Source organism: Colletotrichum phormii, assembly GCF_030913505.1.
Source record: "Colletotrichum phormii strain CBS 102054 chromosome Unknown BDP81scaffold_47, whole genome shotgun sequence".
Lineage (NCBI taxonomy): Eukaryota > Fungi > Ascomycota > Sordariomycetes > Glomerellales > Glomerellaceae > Colletotrichum > Colletotrichum phormii.
Genome location: NW_026851489.1, coordinates 63,104 through 85,303, shown reverse-complemented (window position 1 = coordinate 85,303; position 22,200 = coordinate 63,104). Strand labels below are relative to the sequence as shown.

At 54.1% G+C, this 22,200-nt stretch overlaps 10 protein-coding genes across 10 annotated transcripts; 6 read left to right on the top strand and 4 right to left on the bottom strand.

The window, feature by feature from the left end:
* Positions 1–604: 604 nt before the first annotated feature.
* On the top strand, positions 605–2,907 carry BDP81DRAFT_443320 (uncharacterized protein; the record flags this gene model as incomplete). The annotated part of the gene is made up of 1 exon (XM_060591722.1): positions 605–2,907. The coding sequence occupies one exon, from the start codon at positions 608–610 to the stop codon at positions 2,741–2,743; it is 2,136 nt and encodes a 711-aa protein (XP_060437572.1). The 3' UTR covers positions 2,744–2,907.
* A 129-nt stretch (positions 2,908–3,036) lies between these two features.
* Positions 3,037–3,414, bottom strand: BDP81DRAFT_401057 (uncharacterized protein; the record flags this gene model as incomplete). Its single annotated transcript, XM_060588776.1, has 2 exons — positions 3,037–3,060; positions 3,142–3,414. The coding sequence occupies 2 exons, from the start codon at positions 3,412–3,414 to the stop codon at positions 3,037–3,039; spliced, it is 297 nt and encodes a 98-aa protein (XP_060437571.1).
* A 383-nt stretch (positions 3,415–3,797) lies between these two features.
* BDP81DRAFT_466680 (uncharacterized protein) lies at positions 3,798–5,021 on the bottom strand (the record flags this gene model as incomplete). The annotated part of the gene is made up of 1 exon (XM_060594423.1): positions 3,798–5,021. One exon carries the CDS (start codon positions 5,019–5,021, stop codon positions 3,798–3,800), a length of 1,224 nt encoding a protein of 407 aa, XP_060437570.1.
* A 1,107-nt stretch (positions 5,022–6,128) lies between these two features.
* On the top strand, positions 6,129–8,948 carry BDP81DRAFT_336437 (SNF2 family domain-containing protein; the record flags this gene model as incomplete). Its single annotated transcript, XM_060585920.1, has 4 exons — positions 6,129–6,636; positions 6,717–7,030; positions 7,087–8,780; positions 8,837–8,948. 4 exons carry the CDS (start codon positions 6,129–6,131, stop codon positions 8,946–8,948), a joined length of 2,628 nt encoding a protein of 875 aa, XP_060437569.1.
* Positions 8,949–9,484: 536 nt separating this feature from the next.
* On the bottom strand, positions 9,485–10,303 carry BDP81DRAFT_466678 (uncharacterized protein; the record flags this gene model as incomplete). The annotated part of the gene is made up of 3 exons (XM_060594422.1): positions 9,485–9,853; positions 9,888–9,906; positions 9,939–10,303. The coding sequence occupies 3 exons, from the start codon at positions 10,301–10,303 to the stop codon at positions 9,485–9,487; spliced, it is 753 nt and encodes a 250-aa protein (XP_060437568.1).
* A 1,011-nt stretch (positions 10,304–11,314) lies between these two features.
* Positions 11,315–12,517, top strand: BDP81DRAFT_336510 (aldo/keto reductase; the record flags this gene model as incomplete). Its single annotated transcript, XM_060585925.1, has 3 exons — positions 11,315–11,424; positions 11,503–11,856; positions 11,941–12,517. 3 exons carry the CDS (start codon positions 11,315–11,317, stop codon positions 12,515–12,517), a joined length of 1,041 nt encoding a protein of 346 aa, XP_060437567.1.
* A 225-nt stretch (positions 12,518–12,742) lies between these two features.
* On the top strand, positions 12,743–14,076 carry BDP81DRAFT_443315 (uncharacterized protein). Its single transcript, XM_060591721.1, has one exon. It carries the CDS (start codon positions 13,069–13,071, stop codon positions 13,960–13,962), a length of 894 nt encoding a protein of 297 aa, XP_060437566.1. The 5' UTR covers positions 12,743–13,068; the 3' UTR covers positions 13,963–14,076.
* A 555-nt stretch (positions 14,077–14,631) lies between these two features.
* On the top strand, positions 14,632–16,955 carry BDP81DRAFT_174058 (uncharacterized protein). Its single transcript, XM_060582193.1, has one exon. It carries the CDS (start codon positions 14,724–14,726, stop codon positions 16,749–16,751), a length of 2,028 nt encoding a protein of 675 aa, XP_060437565.1. The 5' UTR covers positions 14,632–14,723; the 3' UTR covers positions 16,752–16,955.
* Positions 16,956–17,097: 142 nt separating this feature from the next.
* Positions 17,098–17,926, bottom strand: BDP81DRAFT_336400 (GINS complex protein-domain-containing protein; the record flags this gene model as incomplete). The annotated part of the gene is made up of 2 exons (XM_060585918.1): positions 17,098–17,733; positions 17,813–17,926. The coding sequence occupies 2 exons, from the start codon at positions 17,924–17,926 to the stop codon at positions 17,098–17,100; spliced, it is 750 nt and encodes a 249-aa protein (XP_060437564.1).
* Positions 17,927–20,007: 2,081 nt separating this feature from the next.
* On the top strand, positions 20,008–22,192 carry BDP81DRAFT_456089 (uncharacterized protein; the record flags this gene model as incomplete). Its single annotated transcript, XM_060593128.1, has 3 exons — positions 20,008–20,871; positions 20,939–21,531; positions 21,589–22,192. 3 exons carry the CDS (start codon positions 20,008–20,010, stop codon positions 22,190–22,192), a joined length of 2,061 nt encoding a protein of 686 aa, XP_060437563.1.
* Positions 22,193–22,200: the final 8 nt, after the last annotated feature.

The window sequence follows — 22,200 nt, the reverse complement described above, 5'->3', positions numbered from 1 at the left end:
TTGCTCGAAGAAAGTTGAAGTTCAATGTATAAGGTCCAAGTGATGAAAGATTTGAAAGTGAGTTGACGGTTGAATGTAGAGAAGTAAAGTGCAAGATGAAGATGAAGTTGTATGAATCTAGTAGCTGAAGGAGCAGAATTGAGTCTGGTATTGATGTGTTGAAGTGAGATGAGAAAGCCGAACTGATGTTGGGTTGTCGGTGTGGAGGAGAGAAGAGAGAAGTGAAGTCAAGTGGTAGAAAAGAGTTGTTTATATAGACTTGAAGGTGGGAGGGCCGAGAGCAGTCCAGTCTGTGATGAGGAAAGAGCAATAGAACTGTCTGAGGAAGTAACTGCTTTGGAATAGAAATGCTTTAGGTTGAAAGAGCTATCGACGAATTTCACAATTTCGAGAGCTGGGAATAGCCTCAAGCTGCTCACCACGGTGTGGTGTGTGCACGGACAGGCTTGGCTCGGTGAGCTTCACCGAGATGACCACCCACCGCCCGTTTGGCAGAACAAATGCCCCACTAAATTTTCATCGACCCCACGCCCCAATGGCATTTTCCAAAGCACTTGCGACAGCAGATTTACGCCTTCTTCACTACAGCCAATTCAACACCGCCGCCATGTCTTCAAAATCCGGCAAAAATGGCAAGGTTGCCGACTCTCGTTTCTCAAACTTTGAGACCGACCCCCGTTTCCGACTTCCCTCGAAGAAGCACACTAAAACTAAGATCGATAAGCGTTTCGCACACGCACTTAAGGACGAATCCTTCACAGCCGGCCCCAAAGTCGATCGATACGGCCGCAAAGTCAAATCCGACAAGAAGAAGAAGGCGCTGAAGAACCTATACGAAGCGGAGGACGATGAAGAGGACTCGGACGGGGGCGAGGGCATTGAGGTCGAGGCCGACGATGTTGTCCAGCGCGAGCTGGCAAAGGCGGATGCCAAGTACGATCCTGCTCGCGGTGGCGGCTTCTCCGAGTCCGAGTCAGAGTCCGAATCTGAGGATGATGAGTCCGACGAGGAAGAGACGGCTGTGGCTGACCCCAAGGCTTCCGTGTCGCGCCTGCGCGACGAAGAGGCTCAGGTCGAAGAGGGCGAGGTCACGAACCGGATAGCGATCGTCAACCTGGACTGGGACAACATCAAGTCGGCCGATCTGTTTGCTCTTTTCCACAGCTTCCTGCCTTCAACTGGCGGGCGCGTCGAAAAGGTTGCGGTCTACCCTAGCGAGTTCGGCAAGGAGCGCATGCAGCGCGAGGAGCTGGAGGGACCCCCGAAGGATATTTTCAAGAAGGATGACTCTGAGGAGGAGAGTGGGGACAGCGAGGAGGAAGACGAGGCAATCAAGAAGGAGCTGTTGGAGGAGGGCGACGCCGACGACTTCGACCACGATGCGCTGCGCAAATACCAGCTGGATCGGCTACGGTACTTCTACGCCATCATGACCGTCTCGGATAAGGCGACGGCGCAGAAGCTCTACGAGGCGACCGACGGCACGGAATACCAGGCTTCATCAAACTTCCTCGACTTGCGTTTCGTTCCCGACGATACCACATTCGATGACGAGCCAAGGGACGAGTGCGACAAGTTGCCAGCGGGATACAAACCTGTCGAGTTCACTACGGACGCCCTGCAGCACTCCAAGGTCAAGCTCACCTGGGACGTTAACCCCGACGATGCCGCCCGCAAGGCCTCCATCAACCGCGCCTTCACCGGAAGTCGCTCGCAGATCGAGGAGAACGACCTGAAGGCCTACCTGGCCAGCGACAGCGAAGAATCTGGCGATGAGTTTGAGGGCTTCGACGATGAGGAGGCGGCCGAGGAGGAGGAGGAAGCAGCTGAGAAGCCCAAGCTATCCAAGAAGGAGCTCGCCCGTCAAAAGATGCGCGAGGCTCTTGGCCTGGGCGCCGAGGAGGAGAAGAAGGCGTCCAAGAACGCCCCCGTCGGCGAGATGGAGATCACATTCACGCCCGCCCTGACTGAGAGCAAGAAGAACCAGAAGCCCGAGGAGGAAGAAACCACAATCGAAAAGTACCAGCGCAAGGAACGCGAGCGTAAGGAGGCCAAACGCCAAGCCGCCCGCGCCAGACGCGAGGGCAAACCCGCCACTCCCGCCACCGAGAAGGCCGACGAGGTCGAGGTCGCGAGCGACGACGGCGCAGAGGACCTCGGCTTCGACGACCCCTTCTTCACGACCGACGAGCCGACCATGACTAAGACGTCCGTCCGCAAGGAGGAGCGTCTCGCGAAGCGTGCGGCGCGCGAGGCTGAGGAGAAGGAGAAGGCGGAGCACAAGAAGCAGTTGGAGCTTCTCATGACGGACGACAAGACGGATGCGGCGGAGCACCTGGATCACTTTGACATGAATGAGATTATCAAGGCGGAGAAGGCCAAGAAGAAGAAGGGCAAGGCTGCGAAGCGGTTGGCCAAGAAGGCGGTCGCCGACGGCGAGAAGCTTGGTCTGCAGGAGGACTTCAAGATGGATGTCGGTGACGACCGTTTCAAGGCCGTGTTTGACAGCCACGAGTTCGCTATCGATCCCAGCAACCCCAAGTTCAAGGGTACCGAGGCGATGCAGAAGCTGTTGGAGGAGGGTCGCAAGAAGAGAAAGGCTGGCGGGGATGAGGAGGATGTGCCCGTGGAGAGAGAGGGCAAGAAGGCCAAGAAGGTTGGCGGCGGTGACGACGACGAGGAGTTGAGCAGGCTTGTTGCGTCGGTGAAGAAGAAGGCGGCGAGCAAGGCTGGCAAGAGATGATTGTGGTTGTTTCTTTGTTCTCGCGCGTTGGTGAATGTTTTGAGGCGTGCTGTGGTCATACCCTAAAATAGACGTCCTACGAAAGTTATTTCAATGTACAAAGCACATGTTCATAATAATGGGGGAAAAGAAATGCGCATCAAAGAAGTTGATCTCTTGATTTTGCGATAATGATTTGTGAGTTGCTTCCATGGGTATCTCATGCTCGCGGAAAGAACCATCCGCCCTACACAGCCAGACCGTTAGTTGCTTGGCGTTGCTTGACCCAGTCTCCATCTGCCCATTTTCCGTTCTCATTCCCCTTCGTCGTCGACTTCCTGTATCTGCAGTCTCATTCTGCTGGCCTCTTCACGATAGTCCCGTATACTCGTAGCTCAAGATCCGAAGAAGACGCGGACGGCAAGTTTGACGAGGCGAGGCGTGGCAATTCTGCAAGTGATGAGGAAGTTGTCAAGTGTAGGCTTGGGTCGGGGTGCTCGCATAACGACGGATTTTTCTGCCTGACTTTCGACATCGTGGTCGTTGAGAGGGAGGCCGGTGTGAGGGTCCCACTCCATGTCCTCCTCGTAGATGGAGCCGAGCATACTTGAGATCCAGAGGAGGTTGGCAAGTATGAGGGTGAGAAGGACGCCTCTCAGGGTAGCTTCGTTGTGTGAGAAGGTGGGCGGCATGGCTGATTTGGAGTGCGGTGATGGGTGCAGAATTATATTCCGGTTGAAGTCGAATATTGAGTTTGAAGGGTTGAGGAATTGTGAGACGACATATGTAGTGAAGGAAGGGGCGGGAAGGAGCCAGAAAGAAACGAGGTCTCATGATGTGGCTTGTTACGAATACATCAAGTCTTTATGTGGACAGCTGACAGATGATACTGGAAGGGTCAGGATGATAATAACTAGGCAGCATCACATTGCAGACTACGTAGGCGGACAGGCTGCATAGGTGCTGTGGGAGAAACATAGGTGCATCATGGAATCTTGCTCTATTTTGGATGATTCAGCAGAACATAGCTGCTTTGACTTTTGTCTATCATGACTTGAACAACGATGAAAGAAATTTACCGAACAACGGCATCCTTCAAGCTGGGAACAGTGCAAAGACCGCCAGACTTGGTCTTGAGCTTGCCAAGACCCCGCTTTCCAAGAGCCTCAACAACACCGGCATCGAAGGCAACGGCCAAATCGTCGGTGGTGGTGAAGCCGGGCTGGAAAGTCTCCCAGATCTTCTTCTTGGGGTTCAACACACCCTCGGGTTCGCCCTCCCAGCCCTCGAAGTTGATGCGCTCACCTGCCTTGGCATCAGCGGGGGGAGTGACGAGCTCGACAGGCCCCTTGTGGTCGTCGACCTCACCCTCCTTGAGCTTGGGGGAAGCGGCCAGAACCATGGCGCACGACTTGATGCCGCGCATCTTGACGGGCTTCAGGTTGCAGACGACGACGACCTTGCGGCCCTGCATGGACTCGAGGGGCACCAGGCCGTTGAGGCCAGAGCAGACAGTGCGGCAGACCTGACTCTCGTACTCGGTGGTGTCATCGTTGGGCTCGTCACCGACGGCAATGGTGGAGACATAGAGGGAGTCGGCCTCGGGGTGCTTGATGGCCTTGAGGATGTGTCCGACACGGAGGTCGATGAGGGCAGGGGAGAGAGGGGCGGCAGCAGGAGCAGCCTTCTGGGGCTTGGGAGCCTTTGCCTTCTTCTCCTTCTTGGGCTGGCCCTCGCCGGCACCAACAGCGGCCTTGACCTTGTCCTTGGCCTCAGCGACGACTTCCTTGACCTTCTCGCCAGCGCTCTTGTCCTTCTTGGTCTCCTTGGTGCGGTCGGGCAGGGCCTTGTCACCAGCAGCAGCACCGCCAGCGGCGGCAGCGGCGGCCTTCTCCTTCTTGAGACGCTCCTTCTCGGCCTTGGCGTCAACGGGAGGCTTCACGTAGAGAACCTCGTCGAGGTCAACCTTGACCTTGTCGTCGGCCTTGATATCGGCGGCGAAGGCGGGGAAGTTCTGGACGAAGTCGAGGTGGCGGACGATGTTGGGGTAGCCCTTCTCGCCGGTGCGCTGCTCGGGGGACCAGGAGGCGACGAGGGGACGGACGGCGGAGTAGAGGGCGGTGTCGGCCTTGCTAGGCTTAGTGCCGAGGAGGGTGGTGCGGGTGCTCAGGTGGGAATTGAGGGTATCGAGGATGGGGGAGGCCTCGTCAGGCTTGGACTGCTGAAGACGAGTGGCAGTGGTGAGCCATTGCTGGATCTCGGTCTCCTCGTTGGGAGTGTAGGTGGTGTTGGAAGCCATTCTTGCGAATCGGAACGGGGAGATGCTGCGCGAGCTGGGTCGGATAGCGCGTAGTGAAGAAAGCATCAGGTGTGAGTCTGAGGTGGAATTTTTACCCGTGTGGCTCTGCGGGGTAAGTGGCAGCAATGGTGTGGTGGGAGGATTGCCCCTCCACGCCGTTCACCTCAATTGAATGCCTCAGGCCTAAGCCACCGGTGATCGGTGAGAGCTGGCATGGCCTCTCGGTGTGCACAGGTGAGCATCCTATGGTCTTTTCGTTGAGACCGTTTCACCACCTGCATATCTGATGCGGCTAACATGTTGTCGATGAAATTGTGCTCATCATATTCATGCATTTCAGTTGCGTCCTCAGTCGATTGCCCTCGCCCTGCCACAACTTGGAATTATTCTTCGAGATTTGAACCTAGCCGCAATCCATCTCTCAGTCTCCTCAAAAGGTGAGAATTGCATTGCCATTTGGGTGGCATCATTTTATGCAGAAAGAGATATGCAAGACAAGGGTCTAAATTGCATCGCTGGGACTCCGATCTCCTTCCGATCCTCGACTTTTTTTCATGACGACGGCTGCCTGAAAGAAAAAGAGAGTAAAAGGAAAGAGAAACCGGGGCTTTAATTGGAATCGACACGAGGTCACGTGCTAGCGCTATCCCTTCGCGTCGTGCCCCTGCAATTTTCCTTGACGCCCCGCGATCGCGCCCTTTCGCAGCTGAAGCCCGGCCGTTCCTGTCTCCTGCCTCCTGTTTCCCCTTGCCACCACATCCTCACTCAATTATCGTATGAATCTCACTTTCTCCTTGAAGATTACCTCAGCTTGACCTTCACAGCCTCATCTCACCAGTTTCCTCTTCTTGCATCTTCATCTACCTCAATTTCACTATCTAACGATTTCGAGTCTTGGAGGCACAGACCTCAACCGCCAAATTTAGCGTCTCCCCTTGCATCATCGATTTAAAGCCCTTTTTGTCTCCCGGATTTCACCACCAACTACTGGTACCACTCACTCACTCACTCCCAAAACCGATATCACCGGGGAGCCATCAACTTCAACCAAATTCACGACCTTAAATTGACATTCGCTCTCTGGATTCATCCTCAGCTGCTTACAAAATGAGCTCTACGGCTTCGGACGTGGAGTCCATCATGTCCGCCAACCAGCGTCTTGATACGAGTGCACCTTCCTCACCACCCCGGGATGAGAGTGTTGAGCCCATGGATTCTGAGTTTGCTATTATAATGAAGGAGGAAGCAAAAGCAAAAGCAGACAACAGCAAGAAAGACAAGGCCGCGCAGAAGTCTCAGAATGTGAAGAACCGCCGAAAGCGCAAGAATGAGCTCTCCAAGGAGGAGAAGCTCAAGTTAGCCAAAGAGCTGGATGAACTGCTCAAGAAGTCCCAGGCATTCAGCAAGATGCTCATGGAGAAGACCCAAGCCATGGGTCGGGTTGGCACCAGCTTGGAAGGAGAAGCGTTGGGTGACCACAGCCTGTCCCTCACTGCCCAACCCAAGATCATGAAGGGTGGCACCATGAGAGACTACCAGTTGGAAGGTCTCACTTGGATGAGAGAGGTGTGTCTGCAGGGCCTGTCAGGTATTCTCGCTGATGAGATGGGTCTTGGTAAGTGCTTCTCCCCCATTATCTTTGGACAACTTACACACCTCTTCAACTCAATGCCGCGCGCACTAACAATTTTCTAGGGAAAACTGTTCAGACAATCTCGTTGATTGCCAACTTGAGAGAGGAGAACTACCTTGGTCCCCATCTCATCGTCGCACCTTTGAGCACACTCTCAAACTGGATGGACGAATTTGAGAAGTGGTGCCCCACCCTCCCAGTCGTTCTGTTCCATGGAGATGCCCAAAAGCGCGCCGAGATCAAGAGGAAGCACCTGACACCAAACATGAAGAACGGCAACCCTACCAAGAAGTTCCCTGTGGTGTGCACATCCTACGAGATGGTCCTAAGAGAAAGGGCAACCTTGAGCAAGTTCAACTGGGCTTTCATTATCATTGTAAGTCTTGTTGCCCAACACGCAGGCTATCAAACCTACTTGCTCACATGTCCTAGGACGAAGGCCACCGCATGAAGAACTTCGAGTCCAAGCTGTTCCAAGAGTTGGAGACTTTCGCATCCGCGACCCGTATGCTCATTACCGGCACCCCCCTGCAAAACAACCTGAAAGAACTCTGGGCACTTCTCCATTTCTTGCTGCCCATGATCTTCAAGAGCTACGAGGCTTTCGAGGCGTGGTTCGACTTTGACGACCTCCAGGATGAAGAGGGCACCCAGGAGTTCATCGCCGACCGCGAGAATCAGGAGCTAATCAAGAAGATTCACGTCATCCTCCAGCCGCTCCTTCTTCGTCGCGTCAAGGCGGATGTTGCCGCGCATTTACCGAAGAAGCGAGAGTATGTCCTCTTTGCGCCCATGACAAAGGAGCAAACCGACATGTACAATGCCATCAACGACAAGGATGTCGATACTCGCGCCTTCCTAGAGAAGATGGTCATCGACCGTCTGAGTGCCATTGCCCCTCCTATTAAGAAGGAGAAGGTTGCGGTCCTCGAAATTCCGATCAGAAGCAGTCCTAGAAAGGCAAAGGGTGAGGCAGTGTCGGGGACCAAGAAGCCCAATGCGTTCTCGGCAATGATGAATCTGGCTAGAAGCTCATCTTCAAAGCCCCAGGAAGCCGCCAAAGCGACGTCAAAGGCCTCGTCAAAGGCATCCTCCCGCGCTGGCTCCAAGCGCAAGGAAGCGCCTCCCCTTGAGACTCCGCAATCCAAGAGCGCCAAGTCATCGAGACAGTCTACCCCCTCGACCACTACACGAGGCCGAGTCACCCGCGGCCGTCGCCGCTATGTCGATTCCGATCCTGACGACGAAGATAAGCTTTCCGATGACGAGTTCGAGGCCAAACTTGCCAGAGAAGCTGAGGAAGCCGACCAGAAGGACGATGACTCTGCCGCCGTTCTTTCCCCCGAGGAACAACATCAGGTCAACATTCTCGAGCAGGCCAAGAAGGAGATGTCGACTAAGAAGCTGGGAAACCCAATCATGCAACTTCGTCTTGTGTGCAACTCCCCGCACAACTTCTTCGATCCATGGGGCTACGAGGGTAGTCCTCCCGTCGATGAGAGTATCGTTACGTCATCTGGAAAGATGTTGATGCTGGATCGCCTCCTTCCTACTCTGTTCGAAAAGGGGCACAAGGTCTTGATCTTCTCTCAGTTTAAGACCCAGCTTGATATCCTCCAGGACTACTGTGAGCTTCGGAAGTGGAAGGCCTGTCGTTTGGATGGCTCCGTTTCCCAGGAGAGCCGTCGCGACCAAATCAAGGAATTCAACGAGAATCCCGTGTTCAAGATCTTCCTGCTTTCGACGCGTGCTGGTGGCCAGGGCATCAATCTCGCGAGTGCCGACACTGTGATCCTCTTCGACAGTGACTGGAACCCGCAGCAGGATCTCCAGGCGCAGGACCGCTGCCACAGAATCGGCCAGACTCGCCCTGTCATTGTGTACCGTCTAGCCACCAAGGGCACCGTTGAGGAGGAGCTTCTCATGAGTGCTGACGCCAAGCGTCGTCTCGAGAAGCTGATCATCAAGAAAGGCTCTTTCAAGACGATGGGGCAGAAGATTGACTTGAAGGAAGACCTCGACGGCGAGACGCTCAAGTCTCTGCTGCTGAAGGATGGCCAGATCTTCAAGTACTCTGGCGACCACGAGGTTCTCAGCGGCAAGGATCTCGATGTTCTATGTAACCGGTAAGACAATCAATCATCGTATTTCTAGATCGGGACATTGCTAACATGCCTTACAGAAGCGACGAGGCCTACTCCAAGGCAGCTGAGGGCACCGCGAACGCCGACGGCTACAAGGTCATCGAGACCAGCTCCGACGGCATCACCATTGCTGGTCAGTCGACCGCTTAATGTGTTGCAGCCTGTCCCGTTATTGCACTTTCAACGTTATATCGGCGACACCGAGAATCGCTCGACAGGCCGTGTACACCGCTGCCATGGCAACCCTACCGATGTCGACAGAAGCCAGCATCATGAGGGATAGTAAAGCCCTGTGAAGAATTGTCTACAAAAAACCTCATCAGATGAAGCATGATGAAAGCAAGAAGTGGGGATACTTGCTTACAAAACCAAACGGTGGCCGCGGATCAAATTACTTTGCTAGAATAGAGGGCCATCCTCATATACCATGTATTCTGGATCGGGTTGGCCTACTCTCTGGATGGCTCCCTTTTCTCAGTCTTGTACTATTTACCCTTGGCGTTTGATACCCAGGACTGATCAAACGATTTGCATTAGATAGTTTGAAATAACACCAATACTTGTACTTTCTTCTTGGACTATGAACCCGTGAAACGTGTGTACGGCAGAAGCTACTACTTACTTGAGAGGCGCGCAAGGGGACAGAGCTGCATGAAATGAGCACCGCGGCGGGCATCCTCGGCCTCTTACATATTCATATCCTCCCAGACACTCTGCCTAACCACAAAGCCCTCAATCCAATGACCCACTTCGAAGATGAAATCCCCAGCGTATAACAGGACTTCTGCGGTTAGATGTACGACGAGACGTTGGACGTACGGACGGAACGTCTCGACGATCATGGTGTAGAGCATGCAAACTAGACTGGTACAAGCAAAGCCGGCGACAAGTTGAAGGAACAACCACTCGGTGCAAAGCAACTTGCGATCGATGGCAGCCACGGTCGTATCAGGGACCTCTTCGAGAAAGATGTGTAGAGCAAGGAGAAACTTCTGGTTTGATTCGCAAGGGTGTTTGGGGATGTAATCCGACACCGCCCATACGAATCGCGACGTCTTTGCGACAATCCAGCGAAGGACGAGGAAGAACAGGTGCACGACGATATGGACTGCCAGGCTGAGAAGCAATGGCATATGCAACATCCCAATGACGAAGCCGTAGAGATGGGCGAGGTTATCGAAGTACCTATTGTCAGGGAAGATAATCCAGCAAGCAATGATGGGGCCAAAGAGGTTGGGGAAGAGGAAGAAGCTGCGGAGGTAGCCCTCGACGAGCCAGCGGTTGAAGGTACCTATATGCGAGAAGACTTCGTCGTTCTTCTTGATCTCTTGGAACTTGCTTCTGAGGGGCGTCATTACGATGGCGGCATTTAGTGTGAGGGAGAAGTAGATTGAGGCGGCGGCGAAGATGTGGTAGGCCATGGAGAGGTCTGCGCGGTAGAAGACGGTTTCGAGGGGGGTGATGGAGAGGGTGAAGATTGCGGCGAGGAGGGAGGGGGGCCACATTGTGCGGAGGGCGAGGGAGAATGGGTGTGTTGATGCTATCATGTTGTTGTTACCTGGTCTTCAAGTGGGAGATGATGGGTTGTCTGGGTCTGACGGATGACTTTGGTCGTGGTTGTAAGTCTGGTATCTGAGTATAGATGGATCTGTATCGTTGGAAAGAGTATGCTACGAGAGCTTTTGCTCCTTCGATTGCAGATTGTCTCATGTATATGAAATGTCTATTGACAAAGCATCTAGCCATTGCTGTTATTCCTGAATCTCTTTGGTGTTCAAGCATGAGATCAGAGCAAGCCGGACAAAGCTGTACACGCTCGGACCCTTGAGGTGACCCCTTTGATGCCCTCGATGAAGGGATAACTGTGTATCTCACAATGACTTGGAAGATCGATGAAACCATTTCCTTGCTTGACTAAATGTTCCCTGAGAGGATGCTGTCGGGGGATACCCACCCAACCCCGGCAACCCACCAACACCAGTGACGAGAAAGTCGGGGAAGTATCGCCGGAGTTATGCGGATGTAGCGGCCGACGCGGCCGCGTGCCCGGATATAAGTATCATTCGCGGTCCAACACCACCGACCTGCTTCTTCAACGTGTAGATAAGCTAATAACTCGTTGAATAATCCCAAGATGTTCAACTTCAATTCGATGCCGAAGCAGTTGGAAGCATGCGTTTGACTAAGCATGAGTCGTTGCCTTTGACACGGAGTCCTTGGGCATGCCGTCCAGCACTCCTAGTCCATATATGATGCCAGCAATGAGGTCAAGTTTGCGGAGTTTAGCTCATGACCTCAGGGATCGTGAAGCTGTGGGTCTGTGGATTGTTTCTTCGATGCCAACGACGAGAACTCAAGCGAGCAATTCTCACGAGAGAGCAATGGAGTCTATAAGTGACCATCGCTGTCAACGATGAAAGGTCTCGTTCTGAAGCAAGCTCAACACTCTCATCAGACCAAGCATCACAGGATCCCAACTACCTTACCTTCGACAGAACAACACCTGAATCACCAAAATGGCACCTCCAACAAGCCTCCCCGCTCGCCGCCTTGGCAAGACCGGCCCTGAGATCACCGCCCTCGGTGTAGGACTGATGGGCCTCAGCGTCGCCTACGGCAAACCAGGGTTCGTCAAGTCTCATCCCTATCAGACCTTTCAACTCGATCACTGAGGACAACTTGACTAACCCCGTATCTTCTATAGATCCGACGAAGAGCGCCTCGCATTCCTCGACCGCGCGTGGAAGCTCGGCGCCACGAACTGGGACACGGCCGACGCCTACGGCGACAACGAGGACCTCATCGGCAAGTGGTTCGCGCTGCACCCCGAGCGCCGCGCCGACATCTTCCTGGCGACCAAGTTCGGCTTGCGTGGGGAGATCAGGACCGACGGAACCTACAGCGTGACGATCAACAGCTCGCCCGAGTACTGCCGCGAGGCGTGCGAGCGCAGCTTGAAGAGGCTGGGCGTTGAGAGTGTTGATTTGTACTACGTCCACCGCCTGGATGAGACTACTTCCATTGAGAAGACGATTGAGGAGATGGTCAAGCTGAAGAAGTGAGTTTGAAACTGGACGTCATGTTCCTCGAGATGATGCCATGCACCTTTGATGGCTCCAGTTTGCTGACACCTTGCGCGAAGCGAGGGCAAGGTCAAGGCCTTTGGCATCTCTGAGTGCTCCTCCAAGACTCTCCGCCGCGCCTACGCCGTCCACCCCATCTCGGCCGTGCAGGTAGAATACAACCCCTGGTCCCTCGAGATCGAAGGCCCCGCCGGCACAGACCTCCTCAAGACGTGCCGCGAGCTCGGCGTCACGACCTTCGCCTACTCGCCGCTTGGCAGAGGCATTATGACGGGCCGGTACAACTCGGCCGACGACTTTGAAGAGGGCGACTTCCGGCGCCAGATGCCGCGATTCATGGGTGACAAAGTCAACAAGAACACGCAGCTTGTGGAGGAGTTTGCCGCCGTCGGGCGCGCGAAGCACGGTTGTTCTGCGGGGCAGCTTACACTTGCTTGGCTGCTTGCGCAGGGCGAGGATGTTATCCCGATTCCGGGGACGAAGAAGATTCAGTACCTGGAGGAGAATATGGATGCGTTGAAGGTTGTGTTGGGTAAGGAGGAGGAGAAGGAGTTGAGGGCTTTGGTTGATGCTGCGGATGTGCAGGGTGATCGGGGCGCGGCGTTTGGCAACTACTCTGATTCGCCTGCTCTCTGAGGATGTCTCTCATGGAGGTGATGCCGCAAGGGTGATGATGGCGGCGGGGGTGTCTCGGGAGTCGGCGTGGGTCCCCGGCCCCAGCTTCCGAAGCCCCGAAACCTGGGAAAGAGGGCGGAGGGCTGTGATCAAAAGCTACTAGATAAACAGCATCATTTGAAACTTCCAAAAGCTCGACTCCTTTCACGAGATATGTGTACTGGCGATACGGAATCCGCTTAAATCATGATGGCGCCGCAGGTAAGGATTCCGCTAAGCCAGTTCCCCTCGGGGAAGGGGGCCGATGCCGGCTTGCTTTCGGAGATCGGAGTGGGTCACCGACACGCCGTTGATAAGTGGCTGCGTCGGCGCACGCGCGTTTAGGCCCGTCAATCAGTTGATACCGACGTTCATCTTATCAGTCTGAAGACGGTTCAACAACTGTTGCTTCATGAAATTGCTACTAAATCTCGCCAGACTACCGCTTGATCGTACTTTACCTGATTTGACGAATCTCTTGCCATTCTTAGAGACAATCTTCTTGAAGAATCCGCAACTTCCCATAACCAAGTATGGCAACCATCTACAAGACCGGCGAGGATGCTCGACTAGCATGCCGCTCCGGTACCTTTGCCTCAACCACAGCCGGCCAAGCACCAACATATCTCCAAGCAAACCTCATCGTCCTTCCACGACGGTACGCCGATGACTTTCGTCTCCTCTGCCACCGTAACCCAGTACCGTGTCCACTTCTCGCAGAATCAGTAACTCCCGGCGACTTCAGCAAGCTCAAGTCCTACGTCAGATCACCGGATGGCGAGAAGATCCTCCCCGTGGCCACAAACATTGATCTCCGCCACGACTCGCCCCGATACCGAGTCTACGAGGATAGCAAACACGTCCCGGTAAACGACGTCTGGGAGCCCGTGAACGTGGAGGATAAGTGGCTTGACGGCGACCACGTGGGCTTCTTGATAGGCTGCTCCTTCAGCTTCGAGAGAGCCCTCAACGAGTCTGGACTTACGCCGCGACACATGACGCATGATCGCAACGTGCCCATGTATCGTACCAACATCCCGCTCTGCGCGGCGGGCGTCTTCAAGGGAGCAACGTATGTGGTCTCTATGAGGCCGTACAAGGTGCCGGAGATTGAGAAAGTGAGGGATATCACCAGGCCTTTTGTCGCGACACATGGGGAGCCAATCGCGTGGGGATGGGACGGTGCGGAGAGGATTGGGGTCACAGACATCACGAAGCCTCACTGGGGTGACCCAGCCCTACAGCTGGATGGCAAATCTGTGTTCGGACCCGATGATGAGGAGTACGTGCCTGTCTTCTGGGGGTGCGGGGTCACGCCACAAGAAGCTGTGATGAGAGCCGATATCAAGGGCACGGTGATGGGACACGCGCCTGGTCATATGATCATCATGGATGTAAGAGAAGATGAAATCTTTCCCATCTCATAGCGATGAAGAGCTGTGTCAGCACATAAGATCATGAGTCATTCAGGGGATTCTTCATAGTGATACTCAAATTGAATGTTCTCTCTGGATGAATAAGCGTCGAAGGCAGAACGAAGGTTGTAAGATCTATTCCAGGTCGTGTGTCGAGGGATGTCTAGCCAAATTGGACAGATCCAATCGACTGAGACTCATCTTTCTCACCCCGCGATGCAAAAGGGACTTGTGAGCAATCGGATCAATTGAACCGGCCTCACTGAATGCCTCTAGACGACTACAATGTCTGCGCGAACAGCTGTTGGCCTCGTTGTCATCTAGTGAAAGACCTTTGAATTGCCTGGCTTGTGCTCAGAGAAAATGTGGCCCAAGTCCAGGAGAGTGCGTGAAAGACGCAAGAAACAAGGAGCCTTGTAAGCAAGACAACACAGATAACCTGCGCCAAAGACGTGAAAGATGGAATGAAGAAAGCAATCGTACAATGGACGACAAGACTGCCCAAGAACCTGGACTCTGGTATATGTATAACTTTGGCATTCAAGAAAAGATGCTGTGTATTCGACTCACAAGAATCCACCGCCAGCATATTCCAACACCTCAAGCAAGCAACTCAACCAGACCTGATTGATTCTCAAACCAAGTTTCTAACCCACATTCCCAACGCCAGTTTCAACTTCCAATCGATTTCAATAACATCTTCCAGCGCTTTCCCGTGCGATCTCCATCATTCACTTACTCTTCAGCGCTGACGTGTATTAGCAAACAACTAGATGGGTCCTAAGAAGAACACTGGCGCTAAACGCCCCCGGAGGGCTCCCGACCCGGGAGTTACTCGTCGACAAACTCGTGGTCAACGACAGGAGGACCTCTGGGAAGGACTCACCGATAGAGGAGAGGCATATGACGCCCAAGGCAACCATGTGTTAGTGCGCCCGGTGCGCCAGCGTCGAGGCACACAGGAGTCGGCGGCGCATCCTCCTCCTCTTCCTTGTCCGCCACGGATGCCTTCTCCACCAATTGCCTCATCGGATGATGAATCTTGTGATAAAGCTGGTGACGAACCTGAGGCTGGGCCTGACGAGGAATCTGAGGCTGGACCTGGCAATGAATCTGAGGCTGGACCTGGCAATGAATCTGAAGACAAATCTGGTAATGAACCTGACACTGGATCTGGCGATGAACCTGCCGCTGGATCTGGCGATGAATCTGAGGCTGGATCCGGTAATGAATCTGAGGATGGGCCAAATGCTGGACCTGAAGATGCACCTGATGATACTGCAGGTCCTTCATCGGCTCCCACGTCGCCAAAACCCCCTCCGAGAAAGCCCCTTCCAACTGAAAGACCAAAGAAGATCACGATCAAGTTGAACCCATCGAAAACCGCAACGGCGCCAGCTCCAGACACACAAAGCGGTACTGAGAGCGATGATTCAGACTCTCCCATCGACACATCCGCGGCCGAATCCGACAGCGATGCATCCGGCGACGTCAGTGATGAGGAAAGCCCGAAGAAGAAGAAGACAGACAAGGGAAAGCAGAAGGCAACAAACAACAAGGCAGACACCGACTCTGATCCTGAAGTCACCGAAGTCAACTCTGATCTTGAGGAGCCCGAAGAGGAGGTCAGTCAGGACGACAGTGAGGAGCAGAACGACAGCTCTCGGAGGGACGAAAGCAGTGACCCAGAAGGTTCACAGAATGGCCGCCAGATTACAGCCGGCGGGGTCACGCCGCCAAGAGAATCAACTCCCGAATCGGACGGAGGAAATTCCGGGCACATCTCCACCCCTTCGAAGACATCTCAAGATAGAAAGGGAAGAAAGAGCGATGATCCCATTCAAATAGACAGCGGCGGGTCGGAGCAGAGTGATGTTGACTCTGAACAACGGAGCGAAGAGTCTCTTCAAGAAGAAGATGGAGAGAATCCTGAGCAGGAGGGGGACGAGGAGTCTAGCCTGTATCCAAGCACTATTGTCCACGATGACAGCGATGATGAAACGGAAATGCTGGTTTATGATAGGCCTGACCCAGACCAGACCATCGACTATGGAGACAACACTCTCAACCTGACGGACTATCCGAGCTCGGTTGTCGAAGGTCCCAACCGGAGTGGAGAGTATGACGGAAGCGACGAGGGCGGCGACAACGAGTATCGTGACCAAAGTAGCTACGGCAGAGGTGGCTATGGGGACAACGATGATCGCGACGATGATTCTAAGATCCACCTCCCCAACTACACGATGTTCGATCCCGACGACAGCGAGGGTCAGCCTGAAATGGGCCGCGGCCAAGGCAGCGAGTCGAATCTTTCAAGGCAGTCGTCGCCGGGCGGTGTCTCGCCAGGTTTCCCTCGACACAATCGGTCGCCCAGCCACTCTCCAGACCCATCTGCCGGGGGACAGCAACTGCCGTCTGGCTCGAGCGGTGGGCAGGGCTCTACAGCTCAGGGCCGTAAAAGCAACCAGTCCCAGGGATCTTCTAGCGGCAACAAGGGTTCGGCGTCAGGAGGCGGAAACGGCTCTGCTGCAACGAAGACGAAGAGTGCCACTGGAAAGAGAGGCAGGCCTGAAGATCTTTCCGCAGACAGCGAAAGCAGGCCACAGAAGCGACAAAGGGAGGACTTGGGCAAGGCTACGATGCCGACGATAAGCAACAAGATTCGCTGCGGTTACCGGCCTTACCCACGCCCTTTGGAGTCACAACCTCAGACATCAGACAAGCGAGCATCAGCTAAAAGACCAAGCAGCTCGCTTGACGAGACAGTAGTGAAGCCTGGGAAGAAGACAAGGCTTGTATAAGGGAAAATTGGAAGAGAGCTAGAAAATTGACTGGATGTTTGAATGGCATAGTTTTCAGACTCGTAGATTTGGTTCGAATTGACACTGCCCTATTGAAGCATTATCGGGCTAGTGTGAACATGTATCATGAACGCGTGTCTTACCACCTGGTGATGCTTCCGGTGTTCAGAGCTGATCGGCTGATGGCAGAATCTGGAGCAGATCGTTCGAGATGCTGGAGGTAATCAGCAGAGCGCGGACCGACATGACTTCTCCCCAAAGCCAGTCCGTACGATGGTCGTGTCAGACGCAATCGGCGCATGAGCGCAACTTCTCTTCGTTGTATTGGCGTTGGAAACGCTGGGTATCATAGCATATCTTCGTCTTCGTCATAATCGCCATCCCCGCTGCCTCCTTCCTCCTCTTCATCACGCCTGCTTGCTTCCGCACTGGCGCCAATCTTCCGTACACCTTCTATGACGCCCAGTAAGAAGCCGCGGCTCTCGGCCAGCTCCATCGCTCCAACTCCACGCAAACTCATGACACCGCCTACGCCGTCGGAAAGATCCTGCGTACTCTTGCGCATCTTGGCGGATCGTACCTCCTGAAGGTCCTTGAGGAGAGACCTCACCTCGGAAGTGGAAGGTATATCGTCGGATGCGTGGGCGAGCAGGACCTCGGCGAGCTCGAACCAGTGGTAAGGGAGCGCATTCGGAGGCGCATCGGCTGTACATGACGGCAGGAACGGCGGTGACAGGGTTTCGTCGAGGGTCGCGCCTAGTCTTCGGGCATTGCCTCTTGCGTCGCCTCGTGCAGGAGGTGGCGGGGGAGCAGAGAAGGCGTCGGGGTTGAGTGTCGTTTCTTGATGTACGATCTTGGCGAGGGAAGTCGGATGGAGCCACTGCGGTGCGACAATGTTTGCTCGTCGTTGCTTCTTGAGGAGGAGTGCCAACCAAAGAGGCAAGTCAGCACGTGCCGGGGGTCGCAAGGCTGGAGTTGCACCCTTGGAAAAGCATCGAGAATTAGCAGAAGGATCTATCCGCGACGCGTCGCGGGGTAAGTGGAAAGGGGTCCGTTCTTACGCTCAATAGATCGATGCTTTCCAGCCGCTGGCGGGGAACGATTGTGACGAGCTCCATCTCGCATAGGAAAGCCACTTCGGCGGGTACGAGACCCGAGGGGAGAGGCAAAGCCATCGTTGGTTTCGCAAACACCTGTCGCTGCAGCAAGCCCCGTCGAAGTTTGAAGCTGCTGCAAATCGCCTTACTCCAAAGACGCGTCCAGTTTGGCGGTGCGACGGCGCCGCGGGGTTGCGCACGGAAGCATCCGGCCCGCTTTGGTGGGAGGCTCGGGCTTTTTGACGACAGGGGCCAGGTGCTGATAGCAAAAGAGTACGTACCGTCTGGATCGGGGAACCGGGCAGAGCTCCACCTGGCGCTAGGCCTTGGACCCCACATACCCCCGGAAGAAGACCCACTTTCAGCCCGGGTCCTCCGAGCCGTCTACCAGGGTCATGGAGGAGCCCAGCTGTCCAGGGCGCGATGGGATTAAGATAAGGTAATGCGCCCTACGTAAGGCTGGGCGATAATGAAAGGCCTGGATGCATAAGAGCTGAGGCTGTCCTTGCCTTGACCAGCTGAAAACCTCCGGGCTGGCCAATTCTAGGCGCGTCCGGACCACCGCGGTATAATGTGAAGAGGTGGCACTGCAATGTTGGATGAATCTGGACTCTCCACATATGCTCGTTATTTTTACTTTTTGTGCTACCAAATATCCATGACCACGCCAAGCTAGAAATGGGCGGACACACCTTTACAAGGGAAGCAACAAATTCTCATCCTCGCCAATCGGCGCTCAATCCGCTCTGTCACGCCAATAGCGCGTGAAAGAGATGGCTATCCGAGCAAGTGCGACAGGTATTGACGTCCCTTGGTCTCTCACCTGAGACATCACCTTAGCTAATCGGCCCTGAGAGATCTGTGTCACCTCATCTACTAGGGAAAGGGGACCTCTGCTCCTCAACAGCTGCAACCCTACAGCTGCAGATCCCTCCTCACTTCTCTTTCCTTTCTCCGCGTCGCCTAACCTAACCACTCGAGCCAAAGGTCTCTGAAAGTCTGAACTGCTGTCTCGAGCGGGTTGGGCCGGCCCTGTCCCCCCATCTAGAGTTCCTTATTGCATTGCTGCTCTGTCACCTGGAAGCTCCATCAACCATCCGGAGGATTATGTCAATGAACTATCCAATCGTTCCCAGCAACGATCTAGATTCCTATTCCGTGGCGGCCGCCGCATGGCCGCAGCCGCCCACGCTCTAGCCTTCCTCCGTGATACTCGGAACCGGACTCCGAGAGCAACAGATAGGCCCATTCGGATTCCCACGATCAAACTGATCTATCTTCGAGTCATGGTGACGAATCACTGCATATTCTCCGACTCGCTGTTCAAACGCCGCTAAGTAGGCACGTTGATTCATACCGGAAGAGTCAAAAGCGCAACACGAGTGACGAAGGAAGAGGAAGAAGGAAGAGAGACACACAAGCCCAAAATTGCAAGGGTATTGCAGTGAGCATCCGCCGCCCAACCGCTCTAGCCCTTCCTCCGAGTACAGACGACGGGAGTACCCCACTGTCATCCTCGACCCTCGTTCTGAGTCCAAAACCCCTCGTAGCGGGATTGGACCGCCCAGATCCGCCTGTTCGGCCGCAGTCGCCTTGTTTGGAACTTCAGCTGCAGCAGTAAAGGCGGTGGCCCTGACGTGGTCCTCTCCTCTTGGACCTTCCAAGTTCCATCTCCTCCCACACCGAAGTGGAGTTTTTTGGTTCTGCTCTCACCATCGCCAGAGGTTTAACATCGATCATCACACGTGGCAATAGACCCTCGTCTTGATCAACGTTCGGAGCCGGTACAGTGATACGGACGAATCCATCACCACTCTTCCCGCTTGGAGGGGCCCTCCCCATTCTCGAGCCCAGCCCACGTTCGGATATGTTGGCAATTTTGGAGCAACTATCAAGCACTCTTTTTGGTGCTTTACAATCCCTGACTGCTTTATCGTCTAGCTGAGGCTTACTGTCCTTCGGGAAATCCGGACCGGCGCCAGACGAGCCTTCTAGGGCTTCGGCGCCGCATCCCTTCCCGAAAGAGACTGCTTGTCCGCCCAATTTTCCCCACCGCCGCCCAAGAGGGCCTCATCGTCAAACTTTTGTCAGCACGCTTGTGATTTATCCGAGCAGATAGTCTGCCTATTCAAGTTTTAGGGATTTTTTCAACTACAAACATGTCGTCCAATTTGTTGAACTTCAACAAACCATGCAACGGATGTCGACGTCGAAAAGTCCGCTGCGATAAGGCCAAGCCATGCCTCAACTGTGTCCGTCATGGCATTTCTTGTGTCTACGACCCCCAGAGGGAGCCCGGTATCCCCAGTCCCGAAAGTCAACAGCAGTTGCAGGAGAGAGTCGACCGACTGGAAAGGGTGATCGAGGAGATGAAGGGCATGTCTGTTCGAGGAGAATCGCACAAAGGAACCGGCAGCTCGTTCCCGTCTGCGAGTCCAGCAACAAGTCACTTTGGCGAGTTTTACAACGAACGAGATGAGTCCCTGGCTGGAGATCCTGGGATGCAAGTTTACGACGAAAACGTGTCCTATTATCTTGGCCCCGACTACTGGCTCAACCTCCAAGACGTCGTCTACGAACCAAGATGCCTATTCCGTATCGACTCGGATAAGACGGGCAAGAACCCTGCGAGTCCGTCGTCCTGGCCTATCGGTCGAACACCCGTTCTGGCCGACCTTTCCCATCTACACCTTGAACCCGAAAAAGAAGACATCTTGACCGACCTTTTCCTCGCCGATGTTGAGCCCTACGTTCGGATAGTCCATGAGTCCTACTGGCGGCAGCAAATCACGGATTTCAGAGTGGGCGTCCACAAAATTCCGATAGACGTGGAAGCAGGCATGTTTGCAACTCAAGCCATGACCGTTGCGGCAATGCCGGCAAACCTTATCCAAGAGAGGCTAGGCAAACCGAAGAAGGATCTCCTTCGACACCTGCAGGAAGCTACCCAACTAGCCCTTGAGAGAGCAGACATATTGCGGAGTAGGAAGGTTTTGGCTTTCTTTGCTCTGCTCTACCACATCGTTCGTTCGACCCCTTTAATCTGTTATCACTCATGATTTTGAAGATGGTCTTTGCTAATTTTCGTAGCAAGCAAAATTCATCACGGGTGATGGAGAAATTGCAGTTTCTCTTCTCGGGTTGGCTGGTCGATTCGGTACAAGACTTGGACTGCACCGAGATCCAAGTCACTACAGCTATTCGCCCTGGATAGCAAATATGAGGCGCCGAGTCTGGACTCACTTCGAAGTCATGGACAACCCGGTGTACAACTTGGAGGGCGCAGATTCCGGCCTGCCATCAATATCCGACGTGCAGCCTGCAAAGAATGCAAACGACAGCCAGTGGATACCAAATCGATTTGCAAAACCAGGTTCTACTCCTCCAGATCAAGATGGAATTACAGACATGTCATTTGTTCTCATACGGCAACATCTGTTCAAGACGATGCAGTCGATAACGCGAAGGAGGAACGATACGAGCCCGGAAGAGCTGAACAGGATAATTGATCAGACCGAGAATTTTATCAAGGCCAAGTTCATATCCCACGTTGACGGTACATCTGCGAGCCATGACATCATTGTGTCATACTTCAGAACAAGTGTGAGGAGCATGCGACTTCTTGTCGAGACGGTTGTGGCTAGACATACAGGGGTTGGTCAAGATGCCGAGTTCCGTTCGGGGTAAGTTAAGACTTAAAAGCAAAGACACATACCATTGCTAACGTTTCGAGATAATAGATTATATCAAGAATGTGTAGAAATCCTGGAGGAAGCTGAGCGCGGAGAAGCAGTGGCCCTTCAAAACCATTGTGGATGGATATACCGATGGCCTACGACACCCTGCACAATTTCAAACATTCTCATCGGTCTCGCCCAGCAACCCAAACATCCGGTCACGGACCGAGCATGGCGGCAGATGAACATTGTGTTCCGGAGGCACAACAACGAGGACATAAGCATGCGCAAGTTTGCTGCTTGGAGGGTCATCGAAGCTCTATGCGACCAGGCTATGCTCTACCACAAGCAGAGATCACACGAAGGGGCATGGTATGCCCAGAGGCTAGACCAAGTCCAGGCCTTGACGACGGCGCAGGGAAAGGCCTCCCTCTCACTGGAGAACGCGACAGTCGACGACATCCTGGGCGACGTGCAAATGTTTGGTCAAGATGCCACAGTTTTGGGCGGTCACAGTTATTTTGCAGCACAGCAGGCCCTTGAGCCGTTGGGATATCCTCCTTGGAATCAGTCACCAACGGGGCAATCTCACGGTCAAAGTCAAGCGCACCCGCACCCGCATCCTCATCCGCATCAACCACCATCTGATGATGGCGAAGACATATGAATTGCGGG

Bases quoted from the DNA above. Each gene is read 5' to 3' on its own strand.
- BDP81DRAFT_443315 (XM_060591721.1), top strand. From the start codon at position 13,069: ATGGCAACCATCTACAAGACCGGCGAGGATGCTCGACTAGCATGCCGC.
- BDP81DRAFT_174058 (XM_060582193.1), top strand. From the start codon at position 14,724: ATGGGTCCTAAGAAGAACACTGGCGCTAAACGCCCCCGGAGGGCTCCC.